This window comes from Hemicordylus capensis, chromosome 5 (genome assembly GCF_027244095.1).
Source record: "Hemicordylus capensis ecotype Gifberg chromosome 5, rHemCap1.1.pri, whole genome shotgun sequence".
In the NCBI taxonomy this organism is placed as follows: domain Eukaryota; kingdom Metazoa; phylum Chordata; class Lepidosauria; order Squamata; family Cordylidae; genus Hemicordylus; species Hemicordylus capensis.
This window is the reverse complement of record NC_069661.1, coordinates 135,137,359-135,160,232: the sequence shown is the minus strand read 5'-3', so window position 1 is coordinate 135,160,232 and position 22,874 is coordinate 135,137,359. Positions and strand designations below refer to the sequence as shown.

The window sequence follows — 22,874 nt, the reverse complement described above, 5'->3', positions numbered from 1 at the left end:
ATAAAGTGAAAAGGAAACGAAAGTGAGGCACAAAAACAGAATACAAAGGACAGCCTAACAGCTGTAACCCAGAGAGATGCCTCAGGAGCCGGCCTGGAGAATTACGATACAGAATGGCCCAGCAGGACCCAACCCTTCACCCCAGAAGAAGACAACATATGGGAGGGGCTGAGGATCTCCTACCACCAGGAAAAAGAACCTTTCACAGTAAGACCAATGTTCCTTTTTCCTTTGTGGTAGGAGATCCTCAGGCAGGGACGTGCCCAAGCTGGTAGACACGAGTCCCTGGGTTGGGTAGGATGTATTCAGAGGACCTGTTGTAGCACCGTATGGCCAAAGGCCGCCTGTGCCTCTGAAAAACCTGAAATTTTGTAGTGTTTAATGAATGGAGTGGTAGAAGCCCATGTGGCAGCCCTGCAGATTTCTGACAACGGAATGTGGGCTGTGAAAGCCGCTGACGCGGCTGCGCTTCTTGTAGAGTGGGCAGTGATACCCCCAGGAGGGGGAAGGTTGAGAGCCAAGTAGGCTAGAAGAATTTAATCCACCTCGCAAGGGTATCTGTCGAGGCCTTATTTCCCAAAGATGGGGAGTGGAATGACACAAAAAGGGCGTCAGACTTTCATATGTCCCTGGTTTGACGGATTTAAGTTCACAGGGCCCTGCGAACATCGAGGTTGTGACATAACATTTCCCGCAGGTGAACCGGAGATGGGCAGAAGGAGGGGAGAACAATAACTTGGGGTCTATGGAACATAGAGTTGACTTTGGGGAGGAAGGTGGGATCTAGGTGTAGATTCACCCGTGTCTGATTGGAGGGTACAGAATTCCTTTCTTGCTGAAAGGGTGCCAAGTTCCGAGACCCTCCTGGCCGAGGTGACCGCCACTAGGAATAGCACCTTATAGGACAAGATCCTCAGGGGAATGGATGCAATGGGCTCAAATGGGGCTTTAGTGAGGGCATTTAGGACTCGGTTCAGGTTCCATGACGGAAAGCATTGAATGGGTGGAGGCGCCAAGTTGCTTGCTCCTCAGAGAAATCTAGACACATGTGGATGGAGAGACTGTTGTCCAGACGCATCTGAAGAGATAGGTAGGACCGATGCCAACGCTGAGGCCTGGCGTCTGAGGGTACTGGGACGTAGGTGAAAGTCTAAGCCCGCCTGAAGGAAGGCGAGGACCTCTGGTACTCCTGCGGCGAAGGGATCCCGCTTGCTGTCATGTGCCCATTTAAGAAAAGCAGACCAAGTAGTCTGGTATATTCAAAGTGTTGAATTCCATCTAGCTGCCAGGATGGTGTTCTGGACTGGTTTCAAGTATCCCTTGGTGGCTAGTCTCTCACGTTCAATCTCCAGGCAGAGAGATGCAACCACTGGGGATCGGGATGGAGCAGAGGGCCCTGGCTCAGGAGGCCCTGTCGCAACGGGAGGAGCCACGGGGTCCTGACCGCCAGGTCGATGAGGTTGGAGAACCATGGTCTGTGTGGCCAATGTGGAATAACAAGGATCAACTCCGCCCATTCCTGAATCGCCTTCTTGATGACCTTCATGATGATGGGAGTGGGAGGAAAGGCGTATAGCAGGGAGTCCGGCCACGGGGAGTGTAGGGCATCCGTTGCCTCCTCCAGGGGAGAGTGGTACCTGGAGAAGAATCGTGGAAGTTGATGGTTGTGTAATGACGCGAAGAGGTCCACTTGTGGGGATCCCCGGACTATGACGATCTGTGCGAAAACTTCGGGGTGTAGAGACCATTTGCCTGGGTCGAGGGATCTTCAAATCAGCCAGTCTGCCAGATCGTTTTCCTCTCCTTTTAGGTGTTCGGCTCTGATTGATAGGAGGTAAGTCTCTGCCCACTGAAATAAAAGATCGGCCTCCTGCATAAGTTTCTTCAACTTGGTGCCCCCCTGTTGGTTGATGTGAGCTTTGACTGTCACGTTGTCTGTCCTGAGTAATACATGACGGTCTTGCAGGGTGTCCTGAAAGTGGCGAAGGGCCACAGGTGCAGCCCATAGTTCTAGCCAGTTTATGGGGAACTTGGACTGGACCTCCGACCAGGATCCCTGAGTTACCTGGTCCAGGCAGTGAGCTCCCCATCCAGAAAGGCTGGCATCGGTAGTTACCACCGTGCGAAGGGGATCCGCCAACTGCAGGCCCTGAAGCAGGACTGGGGACAGCCACCGGTGGAGTGACTGCCTGACCTTCGGGGAGATTGGGATTGAGATCTTGTTGACTGCCATGATGTTGTCTTGCCAAGGTAGGAGAAGCCACTGTAGGGGGCAGGGGTGCCACCTGGCCCAGGGGTGCACTCTAGGCAAGCTATCATCGAGCCTAGAGCCTTTGATAGGATCATGACATCCTCTGAGGATTTGCGGAGGAGGGGGGGAAGTTGCCTCGTAATCGTGTCCTGTCGCTCCTGTAGCAGGCAGATCACGCCTTGCACAGTGTCGAACAGGGCCCCTAAATGGACTAGTTGCTGTAAGGGGTTGAGATGGCTCTTTTCCATATTGTTAAGGAATCCGTGATCCCTCAGTGCCGTCAGAGAGGTGTGTACATTCCTGATGGCCTGCTCCTTCAAGTGGGCTCTGATGAGCAAGTCGTTGAGCAAGGGGTGAATGTGTACCCCCGGAGATGCAGGTGCGAGATTAGGGAGACCATTATTTTCGTAAACACCCTCAGGGCGGGTGACAATCTGAATGGGAGTGCGCGATACTGGTAGTGGACTCCGTTGTAGGTGAAGCGCAGGTCCCTACAGGAGTTGGTCCTGATTGGAATGTGTAAGTAGGCCTCTGAGAGGTCTACCAATGCCAGGTAGTCTCCTGGTCGGATTGTCTCTTTTATGGTATGGAGTGATTCCATTCAGAATCTTCGTTTTCGAACACAGCGATTGAAGGCTTTCAGCTTGAGGACGGACCTCCAGGAACCATCTTTATTTGGGACGAGGAAGAGGATGGAGTATGTGCCCTGGAATCTTTGAGCAGGGGGGACATGCTCTATGGCCCGCATCTGAAGAAGGTGATGTACTGCCTGAAGCATCCAGAGATGTTTGTCTGGGATGGGAGACCTTGTTGTAGGGATGAAACATGGAGGAGGAACGGAGAAAAGCTCTATGTTGTAACCATTGGACACTGTGTCTATCACCCAGGCGTCGGAGGTCGTGGACATCCAGGTAGCAGAGAAATCCTCCAACCTGCCGCCCACTGGAGTGGCGTCATTGCTTTCTCTGAGAAAAAGGGGTGCTGAATGGTTTGTGGGAGGCGCCCCTTGAATTGCCCCTGAAACACTGTCTCCATTGTGGTCTGGCTGCACCTCTAGAGGTTACAGTCCCGGAATTTCTGGAAGGAAAACTCAGGTTGAATGTCTGTCTGTAGGGATGAAAGGACTGGGGCGAATTGCAAAAGGATTCAAAGAGGATCCGAAGAGGTCGGAGCCCGCAAAAGGAGCAGAAGTCAAGGCTACCTTAGATTTGTAGTCTACATTCCATGTTTTAAGCCACAGAGATCTGCGCACCGCGACGGCCCCCACCAAGGCCCGGGAGGAATGTTGGATGCTGTCTAAGCTAGAGTCCGACATTAGGGCAGCCGCCTTGGCCATTTTGTTAATACCCTGTCGCAACTTGGGAAGTTCAGGAGGAACGAGCTTGACTAGTTCTTTTGCCCAGAGCAAGGAGGCCCGGGCGAAGATAGAGTTAGTTGTGGCAATCTTAATGGAAGACGCTGAGGCGTCATGAATCTTTTTGAAGAGAGTATCGCAGCACCTGTCTTCTTGAGACTTAAGCTGCTCCTGTCCTTCTGAATGCAGGATAGCCCCCGAAACTAGTTGAGCGACCGGGGGGGGGGGTCCAGCTTAGGGGTGGCCATTAGTTGACATACTTCTTTGGGCAACATGTAATGTTTCTTAGGTATGTTCCCTATGGGCTTGGTGGAGGTTGGGCGTTGCCATTCCGCACACATCACTCTGTGGAATAAAGGGGGGAAAGGAACCACCGGAGTTACTGGTTCTGAGGCCAGAAAAACCTGTTGGTCAAGGGTTGAAGTAGTATCCGTAAGCTCTGATGGCGAGATATCATTAATTGTGCACTTTGCTTTCACCGGTAGGACTTCGAAATCTGCTGAGGAGAAAAGCCTGGCAGAGTTAGCAATAGGCAATACTACCTCTTCCTCAGAAAGTTCCCCATCCTCCTTGTCTGAACCTACGGGGTCAGTGGGCTCCGTGGGGAGTGGGTGCGAGGGAGCCCCCTCCGAGGAAGAATCAGGCACCAGGGGAGCAGGGTGGGGCTTGGTAGTTGGGGAGGGGGAAGAAGAAGGTTGGGAGCGGGGATAGCCGGGGTTTGGGGTTGTTTAGGTCTCCTGTCTTCATTAGAAGTGGAGGAAGCAGATGAGGAAGACACTCTGTGCTTTCGCCTATTCCTATGGGGCAATGGCCTCGGGAGGAACAGACCCCATTCAGATATAGGTATGGCCCTACGGCGAGGGCTCGAGTCTAGCAAAGAGGAAGAGATTTCATTAAAGCCTCGCCTGCTGGCCACCTGGGTCTGGACCCCTGGTCTTGCACTGGGGGGGGGGGTGTTAGCCAGTGAGCTCTGAGTTGGGTTCCCCACAGGAGCTGGAATTGTCTGTGCCAGAGGGGCTAAATACGGAGCCGCAGATGGCTCAAGTGCAAATTCTCTGCGAAAGAATTCCCTCAGCCACTGAGTGGCTCTGGGTGAAAAGGGGTCTTTACTCATGGTTGAAGCCGGCAGAGGCTATGTCGGAGGTGCTTCGACAGGTGAGGTAGGGGGAGAGCGTAGCGCTGCTCATTCCACTTCCACCGCTGAACCCTCCGTGGGGATAGCATCAGGCACCGGGAGATTGCCCATCGGGCACTGGTCGCCTGTGTCTAACCGCGGGCATTTTCTGGATCCTTCCTTTTGTTTGGTGCTATTGCTAGGCAATTTTGATTTCGATCGGCGGCAAACCGCCTGACTCAAGAGGCGCTCACTCAGGCATTTGTGCCTTTCCGCCCTTAGGACCGACTCCTTGCGCTTCTTTTTCTTCTTTGAATGCTCCCCACTGCTCCCCACTGTGCTTGGACTTCTTGGGGGCTTTAGTGCAAGGCTGCCCCAAAGTCCCTTTCCCCATTGCCTGTGCCACCGGGATGGCTGCAGTCAAGGGGAAAGCCGAATCGGTAATGTCGGAAGCAGCCGCTGCAACGCTAACGATTGCAGACGCATTGTCCGGGTGCTGCGACATCAGAGAGGCTTCCGATAGCGAGCCCTCAGACATCAGAGAGGCTTCCGATAGCGAGCTCTTCGGCATGGGCCAATTCCATTTAGAAGAGGATTCAAAAGGTGCAACAGAAGAACAAACAATTTGGAGGATGCCCAATGAAACCAAATCCAAATTAAAAGGTTGTTTTAGGGAATTTTGTATGAAGCCAATGAAGTGCAACTCTCTCCCCGCCCCCCTTGAACACTAAAGAGAGGAGGCAAAGCAATAATAGTGCTATCGAAGTAGCTCAAGAAAGAATCCAGCCAAAGAATAGGAAATAATGCTTAGCTTGTGGAGCTCTCTCTCGGACATGTCCTATCCTGAGCGAGACAGAACTGGAACTGGGGCTGGGAGGCAACCACGCCTGCAAACAAGTCACATGGCCAGTTCTGTCTCAAGCATGCACAGTCTACTACCCTGCCTGAGGATCTCCTACAACAAGAGGGGAAAGGGTGAACAGAATGAGAGGGAAGGTTCTGTGTGAGATATGGAACCTGCACAATCACTTGCTGCATCATTTACCATTAACGTCAGTAATTTGGGTTAGTCAATAAGTTTAAGTTGTAACCTGGCAATCTTACACATATGATACAGAAAGGAAGGAAGGAAGAGGGGAAGAAAAAACTGCTTCACCCTGACTGGATTATTTACCTGTTCATCTGTCAGAAGCATAAACCGTTGGTTGCAGATATCTCTGAAGACCTTTTTTGACACAAGTTTTTCTTTTGTGGAATCAGCGTTTTTAAACTCTTGTTCAATGGCCTGAAAGCGAGCACTCACTACTTCTTGTATACGGTCAGAGACCTCTTGATTGGACAGCTCCCGACAAGCAAATTTAGCATGTTCTCTCTCAGTCTAGAGGAAAATACACAAAAGAATCACAAAGGGATACACTGACTTAAGGAACGAACCATGGCACTCAGTGAGTCACATCGAGGAGGTCTGTAGACAAGGCCAACTTATATTTTCTGCACCACTGCAATTGATTTGAAGAAATATTAGTGAGTGTGATAGAACAGAACAAAAATTCAGGTATAACAAAAAATGAAAGCCATCAACATTTCTTTTCCACAAGGCCTTTAGAAATGTTTTTATTTGCTAAATTATGTTTGCTTTCTTTTTAACTGTTTTTGTTTGCTGCTTGTAACATTTATGGTATTAATTGATAGTCTGTTTGGGTTTTTTACATTTTTATATTGTAAGCCACCTTGGCTGTAATTTACATGAAAGGTGGGACATAAAACAATATATTAAAATATTAAAGATGCAATTTAGAGCAGCAAAGTGTACTTAGAGTTGTTTAGTATACGGGTAAAATTCCCAGAAACTAATTAAGTCCGCATCCCTCCAGGCTTGCTTTCTCAGTCCACAGAGCAGTCTTGCAAAGACAAAATCACAACCATCCCAAAAAAGAAAAAAGAGGGGGGGAAATAAAATACAGTAAGAAAGAAAACAAATATGTATATATAAACATAAAATTAAAAAGAAAAATGATGAGCATAAGGCCAGGTCAGGAAAGAAAACTAGCACAACTCAGAGGAGAGAATAAAAGAAGTTGCTAGCCTGTCACCATCTTAACTCCCTCTAGTGAAGGGTATGGTTTGCTCCAATATGCATCACTTTACACTTGATAAAACTGAACTGCATTTGCCATTTTGTCACCCACTCCCCCAGTTTGGAGAGATGCTTTTGGAGCTCCTCGCAATCTCTTTTGGATTTCACTACCCTAAATAGTTTGGTGTCATCTGCAAATTTGGCCACCTCGCTGCTTACCCACAACTTCTAGATCATTTATGAACAAGAGCACTGGTCCCAGTACAGATCCCTGGGGGACCCCACTTCTTACTTCCCTCCATTTAGAGAACTGTCCATTTATTCCTACCCTCTGTTTGATTGATTGATTGGATTGGATTGGATTGGTTGGTTGTTAAATTTCTGTACCGCCTTTCATTAAAACAATCTCAAGGCAGTTCATAACAAAAGTTAAAACACAATTATAAAAATTACACAATTAAAATATTAAGTGAAAATTTAGGAACATAGGAAACTGCCATATACTGAGTCAGACCACAGGTCCATCTACAGTAGCTCAGTATTGTCTTCACGGACTGGCAGCAGCTCCTCCAAGGTTGCAGGCAGGAATCTCTCTCAGCCCTATCTTGGAGAAGCCAGGGAGAGAACTTGGAACATTCTGCTCTTCCCAGAGTGGCTCCATCCTCTAATGGGAATACCTTACAGTGCTCACACATCAAGTCTCCCATTCGTAAGCAACCAGGGCAGACCCTGTTTAGCTAAGAAGACAAGTCATGCTTCCTACCACAATATAACCATACAAATACTAAGCAACAGCAATAGGAACATATAAAAGCCTCAGTAAACAGCCAAGATTTCACTTGCTTTCTAAAAATTGTGATAGAGACTGAAGAGTGTATGCCCACTGGGAGAGCATTCCAAAGTCCTGGGGCAACAACTGAGAAGTCCCTGTCCCATGTGCATGACAGCCGAACCTCCCGCATTGTTGGCACATGGGGTGGAATCCCTCCAGACAATCTTGTCAAGCGGGCAGCAACCCTTGGGAGCAGGCGGTCTTTTAGACATCCAGGGCCCAAACCGTTAATGGGTTTAATGTTATCCCAGTGGGCTAGCTCCAGATAAAATCCTATCTGCTGCATTTTGCACTAGCTGCAGTTCCTGAATATTCTTCAAGGGCAGCCGCACATAGAGCGCATTACAGTAATCCAGCCATGACATGACTAAGGCATAGGTAACTGCGGTCAGATCTGCCTTCCCGAGAAAGGGACTCAGCTGGCGCACTAGCCGAAGCCATGCAAAGGCACCCCTGGCCACCGCCTGCACCTGAGCTTCCAAAGCAGAACCAGGTCCAGCAATACCTCCAGGCTGCTCACTTGCTCTTTCCTGTCCTTCAACCAGTTACCAATCAACACATGAACCTGTCTTCTTATCGCATGAATGCTAAGATTATTTGATGAGGAACTTTGTCGGAAGCTTTTTGAAAGTCCCGGTGATGTATAATGAAATAATAACAGAATTGCACAGCCTGCATTAGTTTGAAATAATGGTTCTCTGCAAGAGATGTTTCTTTGCTTGTCAGTGCAAAGCACTGTCACAACTATGTTTCTCTAGTAATGTTCCATCCCCCATGGGTTACAGCGACCGGCTATGGAATGTATTGAAGCTGATATGTAGAAGGGGTTGATATGACTAGGAAGATGTTGGCAGCCTGCCTGCATACGTGTTTAGAGTTTGTTTTCTGGCCTTGGTTAGGCACCTTGGCATCAATATGCTGTTTGCTTGTGAGGATGACTTTCGCATTTGTCTTGTATAAAGGTATGGATGTTTGAATATTCCTTTGTCTTGCTTTGAGCAAATAGCCAAAGTAACACCTCTGTTCTTAAGGCAGAATAAAACCTTTGATCTTAAAGTCCTCTCATTTGGGCTGATTATTGGGCTCCATCTGCCCAGAAAAGTACCTCCCCTACTGGGTCAAGTCTACCCTAATACATCAAGTGGTGCCGTGTCTCAGATTTGGGGTGAAATTAAGGACCCCACTGGGCGGTGCATCCCCTCCGGGGCTCTTGCTGGGTGAAAAGGCATGCCGGCTACCGGGAAGTTTCCTGGGTCCTTTTTCACAAGAAGAGCAGCCCCCGAGTGGCCACCACAAGTGAGGAGTCCAGAGGGGCGATCTACTGGTGATCTACTGGTTGAGAAGCGCGCAAGGGTTAAAGTCCCAAGGTACGGGTGAGTGTTGTGCAAGCCTGGACACCATAGTCCAGGTGCACAGGGTGGGTTAAGGTCCCACTTGGTTTGAGTCCCACTCACTGGGTTAATCCCACCTGCTGGGTTAATAGTCCCAGGCCCCACATAGTGATGGGGAGAGCTCAGAGCAAAACAGGAGGGGAGTCATGTACCCCATTGGAATGTGTTTTAAAGAACTGGCAGGTTCTTACGGGCGGCGACCCGTTGGGGAAGAAGAAAATGATTAATTTTCGTCAAAACTCCTGGCCATATCAGAAAATGGGGCCAAATGGGATCCAGAAGGATCCAAGGACTACCAAAATATTTTGCAGCTGCTTTTATTTTGTAGTTATGGTCTTGAGACCAGCTGATGAAGGGTTGTGGGTTCTGGAAGACCACATTGGTCGCTGTTGGCAAGGTACCTGCCAGCCCACTGTAATGATCCCCCCCTGTGTGTTTTACTTTTAGCAGATTCTTCTATTCTGCCTGGGAAGTTTGTTTACCAGTGCATGTTCAGAGGTTTATGGGATGAAATTAAAAGAGGAATTGGAACTGTGTTTTGCTGTAATCATGCTGTCTGTTGTTCAAGGCTGGGAAGGTAGCTGGGTTAAGGGGGGCGAGGGTGAAAGCGCAGCCGCTGATGGAATGTATTGCTATGTGGTTGGAAGTTTGAGGGACAAAAGGGAAGTTTTTATTTAAACTGAATGAAATTGCTTGAGTGGATGTGTATACACTCAAATCTACACAAGCCGGTATATTTTCGGATATGGGGTCAAGCCCATGGCAGACTGTAACCGGAGTTTGGTCTCCTCAATCCAAATACTGAGTGGGAAGGAAGGTCTCTGAACAGCCACTTGTTGTTATGGGTGAGAAGGAAAAAGAAATTCTAAGTCAGATAGTCAAATGGAGTTATTGTTTAATATCTTTTCAATATGTAAGAAATATTCCTGTTAATTATTTCTGATGTAAACTGAGAGTATTGTCAATGGGTCTGAGGCTTCAAATTTATAGATTTGTCCTATTGCCAGCCCTGCTTTTCCTTCACAGTAGCTGGATCTTGAAATTCCAGATCACAGACATGAGATTGGTAAAAGGCATTTTGTTTTGCCACTCCTTCAAGTGGAGGGGAGTTCCAAAGGACTGGTTAGCATATTACCTGGAAAACCTCCCAGATTGAAAGGGATCAAGTTTTTGTGTGTTATCATGGAATCCATACCCTGTTTTCACAGCTCCCGCCTAGAGAATAGATAATAACTGTGTTTATCACAGGCTTCACGGCTCGGCGAAACTATGGACATTTTTCTTGATGATATCTTTTAATAAGGAAGCCTGTTTGTTTCATGAGACTCTAGACCTCACGTAGGGATTTTTAAATCCTGTTTCAACAAGGTATAATATTTTTGCTTGGACTGGGCGGGGACTGTTTCTTTTCTATAGGTTTTTATGTGGATATTGTAACCCTACCAAGCTTGCTAGTAATGAGGCTGAAGATGGAGAGCTGGAACGCTATTTGCACGTGGCTTAGATGGGAACAGTGAACATCCCAAGGGCCAGATATCACAGACGAATCAGTCTTTTATGGAGAATGCTGTCAGATACACTGGGTGATACACTGGATGGAGATTGATTGCCCTGACAGAAATCTGTGAGTATGTAGGTAGCCACTTAGGTTAGGGTGCTGGGCTGAGAAGGGGAGACCTGAGTTCGGATCCTCATTTGACCATGACACTTGCTGGGTGGCACTGGACAAGCCACTTAGAATGCCTGCCTTAAAGGATTATTGTGTACAGAAATGAGACTTATGTAGTACACTGCTTTGGATTTTTCAGAAGTACAGAGAGAGACTCAGAAGAGAGACTCTATGAGGCTATGGGGGAATGGGACTGTCAGTTCCACCCAAAGGGCCTTTGTGACATTTAAGCGCTGGAATCTCTGTTGTGGCCTATCGATTGATAAGACTATGTTTGACCTGTCGGATTTTGATGTTTTCCCACAAGGGGGGAAGAAAGTGGACTTCCTTATTGTTTTCTCTTTTGTTTTTTAATATTTTTGCCTCCTGCTTAGGATCGCTCATTGGGTGATTACTAGCCCCAATTGGCACTATCCCCTGTTTTGGATTTTGGGGAAGGGGAAAGAGGGCAAGCAGGAAAGCAAAACATAAGTTGGAAAGGAAATGCCAAAAGATTAAATTGAAAATAGCCTCAGGTTTATTTGTTTGTTTATTGTATTGGGCTGTTCAGGGACTCAGTCTCAGCATGCTGTCCCTACCCAAGGGGGGGGAGATTGGAAATTCATGCGTTTATCTTTTATTCCCTAAATAAGCAGGATTGTCTTGAACTGTCTTTCCCGAGAGAAATGTCTTTTTGTTGAAGATCAAAGCAGTGATCAAGTGAGAGGGAAGTGAGCCTTTGGAGGACAGAACAGGCTAACCAATGGCGGCTGCCTAAAAGGGGGGTTCCCCATCTATATTCCCAGTCCCTAATACATATTCATATTCATACATATTCCCTAATACATCACAGGTATACTATGTTAACTGGATCACCTTTATGCACATACCTGTTGACATTCTCAAAAAACTCCAAAAGGTTACTGAGGCAAGATTTACCTTTACAGAAGCCATGCTGGTTCTCCTTCAACAGGGCCTGTTCTTCTACATGCTTAACATTTTTATCCTTGGGGATGCTTTCCATCAATTTGCCTGCAACAGACTTTAAGCTAACCAGCCTGTAATTTCCTGGATCCTTCCTGGATCCCTTTTTGAAAATCGTTGTTACATTTTCTACTTTCCAGTCCTCTGGTACAGAGCCTGACTGTAGGTATAAGTTGTACATTTTTGCAAGGAGGTCAGCAATTTCACAGCTGAGTTCTTAAAGAACTCTTGGGTGATTGCCGTCTGGCCCTGGCGATTTGTTAATTTTTAATTTTTCCAGGCAGTTAGAATGTCATCTCTCATCTCTCTATTTGACTCAGTTCTTTAGCCTTTGTCCCAGAGAAGCTGAGTTCAGTATACGCTCAATATCCTCTGTCTTGAAGACAGATGCAAAGAACTCATTTAGCTTCTCTGCAATCATCTCCATATCCTCTTTAATAATCCCTCCCACATCATCTAATGGTCCAACCTATCAATGGCTACTAGTCTGAGGGCTATAGGACACCTCCAATCTCAGAGGCAAGATGCCTATAAATATCAGTTGCAGGGGAGTAATAGTAGGAGAGAGGGCATGCCCTCACCTCATGCCTGTGGGCTTCCCAAAGGCATCTGGTGGCCATTGTGTGAAACAGGATGCTGGACTAGATAGGCCTTGGGCCTGATCCAGCAGGGCTTTTCTTATGTTCTTATGCATAGCTGGGAAATGTCTCACTATTGCTTTAGAGAGGCCTTTAAGTAAGATTTGACCTGACTATGAAAAGAACAAGGTAAATATTTGATAGTTTAAATCTATAAGTTAATTTGATTCTCCCCTCAGCTGGTTGATGATTAGATAGCAGGAACACCCTGCCCATTTAGTCCTGGTATTCACATGCATGCCAATGTAGCATGAGATCACACCAAAGAGAAGGGCATCTCATGCCACTAGGGGTTTGTGTGAATGGCGAATTTATTTTATCATAATGAGAACACATCGCCTAGAGATGTACATATTAGGTGGTATTAAAATATAATAATACATACATAAAACCTAAACAAAAGTGTAGATTATCTGGTTGTAAATGAGAGTGAATTCATGGTTTGTCATTGAAAATCATATGCTATCAGAGAATCTACACACAGAACACCTCAGAAACAACAAAACAGGGTGGATAAAAATCAATGATTTTTTTAAAAAAATAAAAAAATTGGATTTTTTTTATTTAAATTGGATTTTTTAAAATAAAATGCTTTTTGAGGAAAATATATTAACATCCAAAGGTTATTCCATCATGAAATAAAGATTAGTTTTTTAATTATGTAGAATAAGGCTGTAAATGTTTAATTTTTTTGGTAAATTAATTCCATTAATCCATTCACAATGTCATGCTCTTCCAGAGGTTTTTGTAAGATTATTGGGCAGTTTCTCTGCCTACAAGATATTATCACAGATGCTTGGTTTACTTTTGCAGTTCTCAAAACTGAATTTGACTCAGCAGAGATCACATGCCTCTTCTTCACAGCAAAAATGTTATGACATGAACAGAGTTGAGAAAAACACCTTAATCCTATTGTTCTACAAACCTATGAATACAGAATCAACCCCTTCAGTGCTAAGTTTCAAGAAGTTCAGTGAAATAGAATAGAAACAATATTTTTCTGATTGTTTGGAGTGGAATAGATCTGCACAAGAAGAAAGTGAAACTAAGTGTGAGGAGGGAGGGGCAAGCAGACAAGCAGTACAAAATGAAAGTGAAACTTTCTGAGCACAATACTGCATAGCCACAGTCAGACAAGTCTTTGGATCTTTTTGTGTGTATGACCTGAGGTTTATCACATTCTTTCCTTGGAGGAAAAAACCAATAATGGCAGCAGGCCGTAAAAGAGACCCAGGTAGGCAATATTTTAATGAAGTTCCTTTACCTATTGGTAAGGCAGGCATGTGTGCAAAATGCAAACACTGCAACAAAGAAATGCAAGGCCTGGTGGCCCGAATGAGGCAACATCATGAGAAGTGCTGTGATGAAGATGACCAAAGAAACACATTTGAACAGGCAGGATCTTCAGGTTGGTAAACATTTTTATTGAATCATATAATATTTCTAAAGACTGCCTTGAACTGTCATGTTTGAGCAAAATTATATTTCTTATTATTACTGCATGTTACTGTCATTTGGTACAATTATGAAGAAAAGCAAATATTCCTTTTGGGGCAGTGCTGTGTACAATAAGCAGAAATTGTATAAACAATAAAATAACAGCATTGACTTTTTTGTTTAGGGGAATTCATGGATTCTGGAAACTATCCACCTTCAAGATCACCATCCTTCTGTTCTACAGTTTCAGAGTTATCCATCCAGGATAGTGCTTCATTAGCATCATCATCAGACACCCACAGCCACATATCACTATCACCTAAAAGAAAGAAAAAATCCTTCCCTCCTGGAACCACCATAGATAAGTTTGTGATAAAAACTAGCAGATTAGAAAAAGAGTTAATTGATGAAAAAATTGCCCAGTTTGTTTATGTAACGAACTCTTCTTTCCGTCTGACTGAGAACCCACATTTCATTAATATGGTTGTCACTGAGACCAGGATACAGTCCACCCAGCAGAGCAGATGTTGCAGGGAAACTGCTGGATAAAGTGTATGACAGAGAAATGGAGCAATGTGCAACAGCTCTGGAGGGTAGAATTGTTAACCTAAGTATTGATGGGTGGAGTAATGTCCACAATGATCCTATTGTATGTGCTTGTATAACAACAGAAGAAGGGAAAGTCTTCCTTGCACAAACAATTGATACGTCAGGAAATGCACACACAGCAGAATACTTACAAGAAGTGGCAGTAAAAGCTATAATAACATGTGAACAAAAATTCAAATGTCTAGTACGCAGTTTGGTCACAGACAATGCTGCAAATGTATCCAAGATGAGAAGAAATTTAGAAGAGCAGGAAGGGAATACAAAGCTAATAACATATGGTTGCAGTGCTCATTTGCTGCACCTCTTAGCCAAAGACTTAAGTGTTCCAGAAATAAAGACTAATGTTGTTGAAATTGCTAAATACTTCCATAACAATCACTTTGCTGCAGCAGCTCTGAAAAGGATGGGTGGAACCAAGCTAACGCTCCCACAAGATGTTAGATGGAACTCTGTGGTGGACTGTTTTGAGCAGTATATCAAGAACTGGCCTATTCTGATGACAGTTTGTGAACAAAATCGAGATAAAATAGATGGCACTGTCACGGCCAAAATCCTCAACATTGGGCTTAAGAGAAATGTTGAACATATGCTGAGCATCCTGAAACCCATCTCTGAATCTTTAAACAAAATACAGAAAAATAGCTGTTTTATTGCTGATGCTGTTGAAATTTGGAAGGAACTGAGTGAACACTTAAAAACAGAACTACACATGGACAGAATTAAATTACAAGCATTAAAAAAAACGAATGGGACAAGTACTGTCTCCAGCTCATTTTTTGGCAAATATTGTCAATATCCAGTACCAGGGTCAAAACTTAAGTGCTGAGGAAGAGGAGTTAGCTATGACATGGGTATCCAGCAATCATCCATCTGTAATGCCAACTATAATAAACTTCAAAGCTAAGGGGGAACCATTCAAGAAATATATGTTTGCTGAAGATATTTTAAAGAAAGTCACACCAGTGAACTGGTGGAAGTCACTTAAGCACTTGGATTTAGAGACTGTTCAAGTAATGATTTCACTTTTAACAGCAGTAGCTTCTTCTGCAGGCGTTGAAAGAATATTCTTCCTTTGGACTCATTCATTCTAAATTGAGAAATCGTTTGGGACCCGATAAAGCAGGAAAGCTTGTTTTTCTTTTCCAGATTATGAACAAAGAAGAAGATGAAGATGACGAGTGAGCTACAGAGGACAGTATTTAAGTTTTTCATGTGTAGGCTGGGCTGACAGTCTAAGTTTCTTAAAATATATATATATTGTTTAGCCAAATTAGTTAACAAACATGGATGTTTGTTTAAGCAAATAACATATGCTGTAATGTTATTGTCTCAGTTGAATAAATCTATTTAAATTGTTATTATTAAGGTAATGATTATTTTTCTCCTTCCTAAGTACAACAGAAAAGTTGTCCAAATATGAATGATTAACCTATTAAACTGGGGATAAAAAAACTAATATGAAAAGTTGTTATTCTAAAAATCTTCATCTACTTGCATATTAAAGTTATACCAGCAAGAATTAGTCTTTATGTAGAAAACTATGATTTAAATCAAGCCTTACTGACTAGTGATTTAAATCGTGATTTAAATCATGAATTAAATCAGTTTGATTTAAATCAAATCCACCCTGCAACAAAACCCTGTACACCATGGGTTAGCAACCCATGGGGGTGGTTGGCACCCTATGTGCACTACACCACTACTTGCTCTGGGCTACCCCAGTGCCCCCCAAGTGCAGTTATGGGGCTGCTGAAACCTCCATTATTCCCTATGGGGGAAATATTAATGACACGTAACTTGATTAATTCTTTAAAAATCAGCCCTTTGCCCAATTCCTTTGAAATCTGGGTGGTGGCAGGCACCTATTGAGGCACTACCGCACGACCCACTCTTCCACCCCTGAAGCCCCCTTTCTGCCCTGAATCTGCCCCAAAGAACATAACAGCACACATCAACAACAGCAGAGCTTTGCAAAGAACCAGGTTTCCAAAGCAAGCATGATATATCACACAGACTTCCGGTTGGACGGCTGAAGAGGCTGCATGCTTCCCGACAGGGGAGACCAAGGAGGAGTTGTTGGGGGGGGGTTGAGCCCTCTTAACCCCACCACCACCACCCTGGATTAAAGGGTTTGACTGAGATTGCCCACTGCATCCCCCAGAGCCTGCTCCTTATCTCAAGTTGCGCTGGAAAGTACAGCTTTGATTTAAGTCGAGCGGTGGGGGCTGGGATTCATCAAGCTATACTCCTCCTTTGGAAATCCAAGGACAGAAGCTTCTCCAGCATCCAATTTCTTTTGGTTTGGATTATAATTAATGGCTATAGGTCAAGAAGCTTACAGTACCTCAAAGCGTAATCAGTGATAAATTGCTGGAATTTTACCTGCTGTTGCTGTAACGATTGGGCTGCTGTCAAGCCGTGGCTGAGAAGCCCGTGTGAGTCTGTCAACCATAAATTAAGGCTGGGAACTGAATCTGTGTTATAAATGTTGCAATTCAAGTATTGAAATGATGGTTAAAAATTCCAAAACTTAAAAAGTAAAGTAGCTGGGACTATTCTGTGACTTCTCCCAAGAGAGTAAAACTTAAGAAACAAGTGCTGTTTGCTGCTGAATATGTCTATCAGAAACCGCACCAATTGGATGAAGAAGGCGGACCATTGAACCGTGGGAAAAATAATTTGCTGTGATAAGACAGAAGGGCTGCAGTCTGGAGCTGAGTCTATTTGGAAATAATTGGAGGCCTGTATATCTTTGGATAACAAGGAGACTGAACTTTGCTTTAAGAGTTGTGTTTCTGGGTTTGATTATTTACATACTGCTTTATGTGAAGAGTTGAAAATAATGCAAAAAGCTAAACAACAGAATCAAACACAAGCCAGAAGGCTTTCTGTCCCAAACCCAGGCAGGGGGTGGGGGTGGGGGAGGGAAAATGACCTCAGAGCTTAATGAGACATTGGTTGCTATGAAACAGTTACTAGAAGTTAACTCTGGCACCTTACAACAAGTAAATCAGGACATACAAACACTGAATAAGAGAACATCAAATATTGAGGAGACAGTGGGAAAATTAGCTGATGACAATAAAGAATTTAAAAGAAGGGTAGAAACTTTGGAGCAAGACTTGGGATCAATAAGAGATAATAGGGAGAAATTACTAGGCCAGATGGCGTTGCTAGAGCTGAGACAAAAAGAGTGCTTTCTGAGGTTTAGAGGAATCCCAGAAAAAACTGGGCAAGACATCAAAAAAGTGCTTAGGGAGGAACTTGTACGTCTTTGGGGAACCTCAAGCGAAGAGATGGATAACCAGATTGATTCAGCTTTTCGTGTAAATTCTGTATATGCCACAACGAACAAGGAACCAAGAGATTCTATGGTTCAGTTTAACTCCAAATCAATCACAGAGCGGATACAGCAAGCACATTTTGCTAAAGCCCTTACTATTGAAGGCCAACAGGTTAAAGTTTTGAAAGAAATACCATCCAGGATCTTAAGGAAACGTAAGGATTATAAATTTTTAACAGATGCCTTAAACGCCAATGGAATACGTTTCAGCTGAGAAGTGCCTGAAGGGATCTCCTTTTTTAATAAAGGGAAGAGGAATAGGTTTACAGAGCTCCTCAAAGCGCAAGAATTTTGGCGTAAATACAAAAAGACTTTAACTCCAGAGCACCCAGTGCCTTCAACACATAATTCCAATTAGTCAAAATGGATTACAAAATAGTCTCATGGAATGTCAATGGCTTAAATAATAGAACCAAAAAGGCAAAAAAATTTCATTTTCTTAAAAAGCAAAATTTGGACATTATATGCTTACAGGAGACACATATTAGAAAACAAGATAGAAAATATTTGGTTAATAAGGCCTTGGGGCAAGAATTCGTTTCCTCTGACAAAAAAAAGAGGGGTTGTGCTTTATGTGAAGCAATAATTTGAACCCAAGTTGATTTTTAAAGATTAAGAAGGTAGGGTGCTAGCTTTGGAAATTATAGTTTCTGGACTTAAAATGGTGATAATCGGAATCTATGTTAAACTATTTGTTTCTAAAGTCCACTCTCAAGTGCTGTACGGAGCCCAAATAGGACCTGTTATCAACTTTACGGCTTTAGAAGCCCTGCAGTCTAAATTTCTGAGATCTATATTGTTAGTCCCCTGATGCGTGCCTAATGTTGCGTTAAGACGAGAGGTGGGTATGATTAGGTTGGAAACTTGTTATTGGAGGAATATCATATTATTCTGGTTAAAATTTGTCTTCTCTTGTGTAGGATTGGCCCCCCTTATTAAGACTGATTGTTTCAGATTTAAGTGGAAGACCCAAATTATTGACAAATTGGCTCATTATGGTTTCTCTCAGGATGAGATTATCAAAATGGGATATGATCGAGCCAGGATTGAGGTCAAACAACGTATCATGGACATGGAACTGCAGGAAGAAGTTGCTTCCTTGCCCAAGAATATCTTTCTGGGGGATCAAATATTTAACATTAAACCAGCTAGCTATCTGAGTCTAATTACCATTCCTAAATTTAGACGTGCTTTGACGCTCACCCGTCTTAATGCACTTCCATCTGCTGTTATGGAGGGAAGATTTAAAGGTATCCCTTTCTCTGCTCGACTTTGCCCTTGCGGGTCTGGTGAAGTGGAGACAAGTGCGCATGCCATTTTATACTGTAATTTCTATAGGGACGCCCACTTAAGACTAGTGTCCCCTTTGCTGCAACGTTTTCCTGGGCATTCGGATGACTTCTATTTGAAGTATTTACTGTCCAGTCTTGATGACAACCTAATTAGCAAAATGGCAAGGTACTGTTATATCATTTGCAACATCCGCTTAGGTTTTCAATAATGTTCTGCTTTCTTCTCTCCATGATTCCTATTTTATGATTGTAATGGAGGATGCTCTGCTCTCTTTGGCTTTCAGTAAGTTCACCACAACTGTCCTAATTTTAACCTGTCAGTATTGCATTGATTGTTTGTTTTATTATGCTGAGTTTTGTGTAAGTATGTTTTATTAAATATTGGTCTATGACCGCAATAAAGGATGACTGACTGCAAAAAGTAGAATTTTATAAATATTTAGAACAGAAGATGGCTGAGTTATCGAATGCTAGAGATTTTAATAGGGTTGTCTGTACAACTTTAGATAGAAAATCTGATACGTCCGAAAGGAATTTGGAAGGTAGGCTACCGAACGCCTTTTTTGATCTAGCAGAACACATGGATCTCTATGATTTGTGGAGAATTAAAAATTCAAACGTGAAGGAATATACTTATATCTCTGAAAGATACAAATCCCACTCAAGGATAGATATGGTCTGGACATCCAAATCTATCATGTTGTGTATGAAAAGAATGGATATTATGCCTAGAACTTTATCAGATCATAACGCAATTTGCTTTACATGGAAGAAGATGGGAATGGTATCCTTTCGTTGGAGACTCAATGAATATTTGCTGAAAAAAGTGGAAATTGTGGAAAAAGCCAAAAGAAAGTTAAAGGACTATTTTGAACTGAATTGAAACCAAGGACTGGACAATAAAATAGTTTGGGACACAGGAAAAGTGGTTATGAGAGGCTTTTTAATACAACAGAACACATATCTTAAGAAACAAAGGGGATTGAAAAAAGAGGCACTACTGATGGAGATTTCTAAAAAAGAAAGAGAACTGCTATGGACTAAGGACAAGCAGAAGACTATTCAAGTTATTAAAATGCTTCAGCAGCAGCTCTCTATGTTGCTATTAAATGAAATTGAACGGAATTTAAAATATGCAAAGCAAAAGTCATTTGAATTTGCAAACAAACCAGGCAAGTTGTTGGCTTGGAAAATTAGAAGCGAGAAAAAGAATAAGCATATATCCAAGATATCAACAAAAAATTGGCTTTCTTATGATGAAAGGGAAATAAAAAGGGAATTCTTTAGATACTATTCCGAACTATATAAAGGAAACAAAGTAGAAGACATAAAAATTGATAAATTTCTGAAGACACAAAATATCCCACAACTTTCCAAGGATCATATAGAAATTATGAATGCACCAATATCAATAATGGAAATAACGGAAATAATAAACTCAAGTAAACCCAATAAAGCCCCAGGGCCTAACGGCCTACCAGCTTCATACTACAAATCCTTTAAAGATCAATTATTACAGCCTTTGCAATGGACAATGAATGATATTTTGCAAAGAAGAAATATGCTGGAGTCTTGGAAGTATGCCAACATTGCAGTAATTCCAAAACCGGATCAAGACTTAACGCAAGTTAAGAATTATAGGCCAATTTCACTGTTAAATAATGATTACAAACTTTTTGCTGCCATTTTGGCAAGGAGAATGAAGGTTGTACTAAAGCTTTTATACATGAAGATCAAGCAGGCTTTTTGCCAAAAAGGCAATGAAGAGACAATGTGAGAACAGTTCTGAATGTATTGGAGTATTATAAAAACACAATGATAAACAAATAGCTAATGCTATGATCTTTCTGGATGCAGAGAAAGCATTTGACAATGTTTCCTGGCAGTTTATGTGGAGGCTACTGGATGCAATGGGAGTTGGTAATAATTTCACTAGAGCTGTTAAGACAATTTTTTTTAAAAAAAAAAACATTTTTATACCGCCTTTCATTAAAAGAAAACCCCAAGGCGGTTTACAAAAATTAAAACATTCAATAAAAGCAGTAAAAACATCAAGCTAAAAACATACATAAAAACAAGACAGCAGATAAAAAACACACAAGAACAGCAGTAAAAAACGATTATGTAAAAGCCTGGGTAAAAAGCCAAGTCTTCAAAAGCTTTCTAAAAGCTGTGATGGAGTCCGAGGAACGAATGGCCACCGGGAGAGCATTCCAGAGTCTAGGAGCAGCAACAGAGAAGGCCCTGTCCCGAGTGCACAACAGCCGGGCCTCCCTCATTGTCGGCACCCGGAGCAGGCCCCCCCCAGATGTCCTAGTCAAGCGGGCAGCAACCCTTGGGAGCAGGCGGTCCCTCAAATACCCCGGGCCCAAACCGTTTAGGGCTTTAAAGGTCAAAACCAGCACCTTGAATTGGACCCGGAAACAAACCGGCAGCCAGTGCAGCTCTTTCAAAATGGGGGTGATATGTTCCCAGTGGGCAGCTCCAGATAAAACCCTCGCTGCCGCATTTTGCACTAGCTGCAGTTTCCGGATATTCTTCAAGGGCAGCCCCATGTAGAGCACGTTACAGTAATCCAGCCGCGACATGACTAAGGCGTGGGTAACCGTGGCCAGATCTGCCTTCTCGAGAAAGGGACGCAGCTGGCACACCAGCCGAAGCCGTGCAAAGGCACCCCTGGCCACCGCCTCCACCTGAGCTTCCAAAAGCAGAGCCGGGTCCAGTAGTACCCCCAAGCTGCGTACTTGCTCCTTCAAGGGGAGTGCAACCCCATCCAGAACCGGTAAAATCTCCTTATCCCGATTGGCTCTCCTACTGACCAACAGTACCTCCGACTTATCCGGATTCAATTTCAGTTTATTAGCCCACATCCAACCCATCATGGCCTCCAGCCCCCGATTAAGGACATCCACCGCCTCCCTAGGATCAGATGACAAGGAGAGATAGAGCTGAGTGTCATCCGCATATTGCTGACAACTCAGTCCAAAACCCCGGATGACCTCTCCCAGCGGCTTCATGTAGATGTTAAAAAGCATGGGGGACAAGACCGAACCCTGCGGGACCCCACAGGCCAACGGCCACGGGGCCAAGCAGTAGTCCACCAGCACCACCTTCTGGACCCTCCCCTCAAGAAAGGACCGGAACCACTGCAACGCAGTGCCTCCGATCCCCATACTCGAGAGGCGGCCCAGAAGGATACCATGGTCGATGGTATAGAAGGCCGCCGAGAGGTCCTGCAGAACCAACAGGGATGCACTCCCCCTGTCTAGTTCCCGGCGTAGGTCATCCACTAGAGCGACCATGGCAGTCTCAGTCCCATACCCGGGGCGGAAGCCAGATTGAAAAGGGTCCAGATAATCCATATCATCCAAGACCCTCTGCAGCTGGGACACCACCACACGCTCCATCACCTTGCCCAGAAAGGGAAGGTTAGATACAGGTCTATAGTTGTCCAGGTTGGAGGGATCAAGGGAGGGCTTTTTAAATAGAGGTCTTACCACCGCCTCCTTGAGGCACAATGGCATCCTGCCCTCCCTCAACGAAGCATTAACGATCACCTCCAGCCATCTACCTGTCCCCTCCCTGGCAGCTTTTATTAGCCATGAAGGGCAAGGGTCAAGAGCGCACGAAGTCGCCCGCACACTGCCCAGGATCTTGTCCACATCCTCAGGCCGCACCAACCGAAAAGAATCCAACACAACGGGACCAGATGGTACCAAAGGCACGTCTGCCGGAACTGCCAAAACTCTGGAGTCCAGGTCAGCACGGATGCAAGCGACTTTATCTGCAAAGCAACAGGCAAACCGATCACAAAGAGCCGTAGATGACTCCTCCCCCATTGTCCGGGGGGATGTGTGGAGCAAAGTTTTCACCACACGAAACAGCTCTGTTTGCCTGCACTGAG

The 22,874-nt window shown here is 44.3% G+C and overlaps 1 protein-coding gene across 4 annotated transcripts in view; it reads right to left on the bottom strand.

Annotated features, from left to right (window-relative positions):
* The window catches only part of EFCAB6 (EF-hand calcium binding domain 6), a 280,127-nt gene that overhangs the window by 34,784 nt on the left and 222,469 nt on the right, over positions 1-22,874 (bottom strand). For all 4 annotated transcript variants that reach the window (XM_053257507.1, XM_053257509.1, XM_053257508.1 and 1 more), the window contains one exon: positions 5,894-6,097. In XM_053257507.1, coding sequence (XP_053113482.1) covers positions 5,894-6,097 — 204 coding nt within the window. The remainder of the gene's footprint in view (positions 1-5,893; positions 6,098-22,874) is intronic.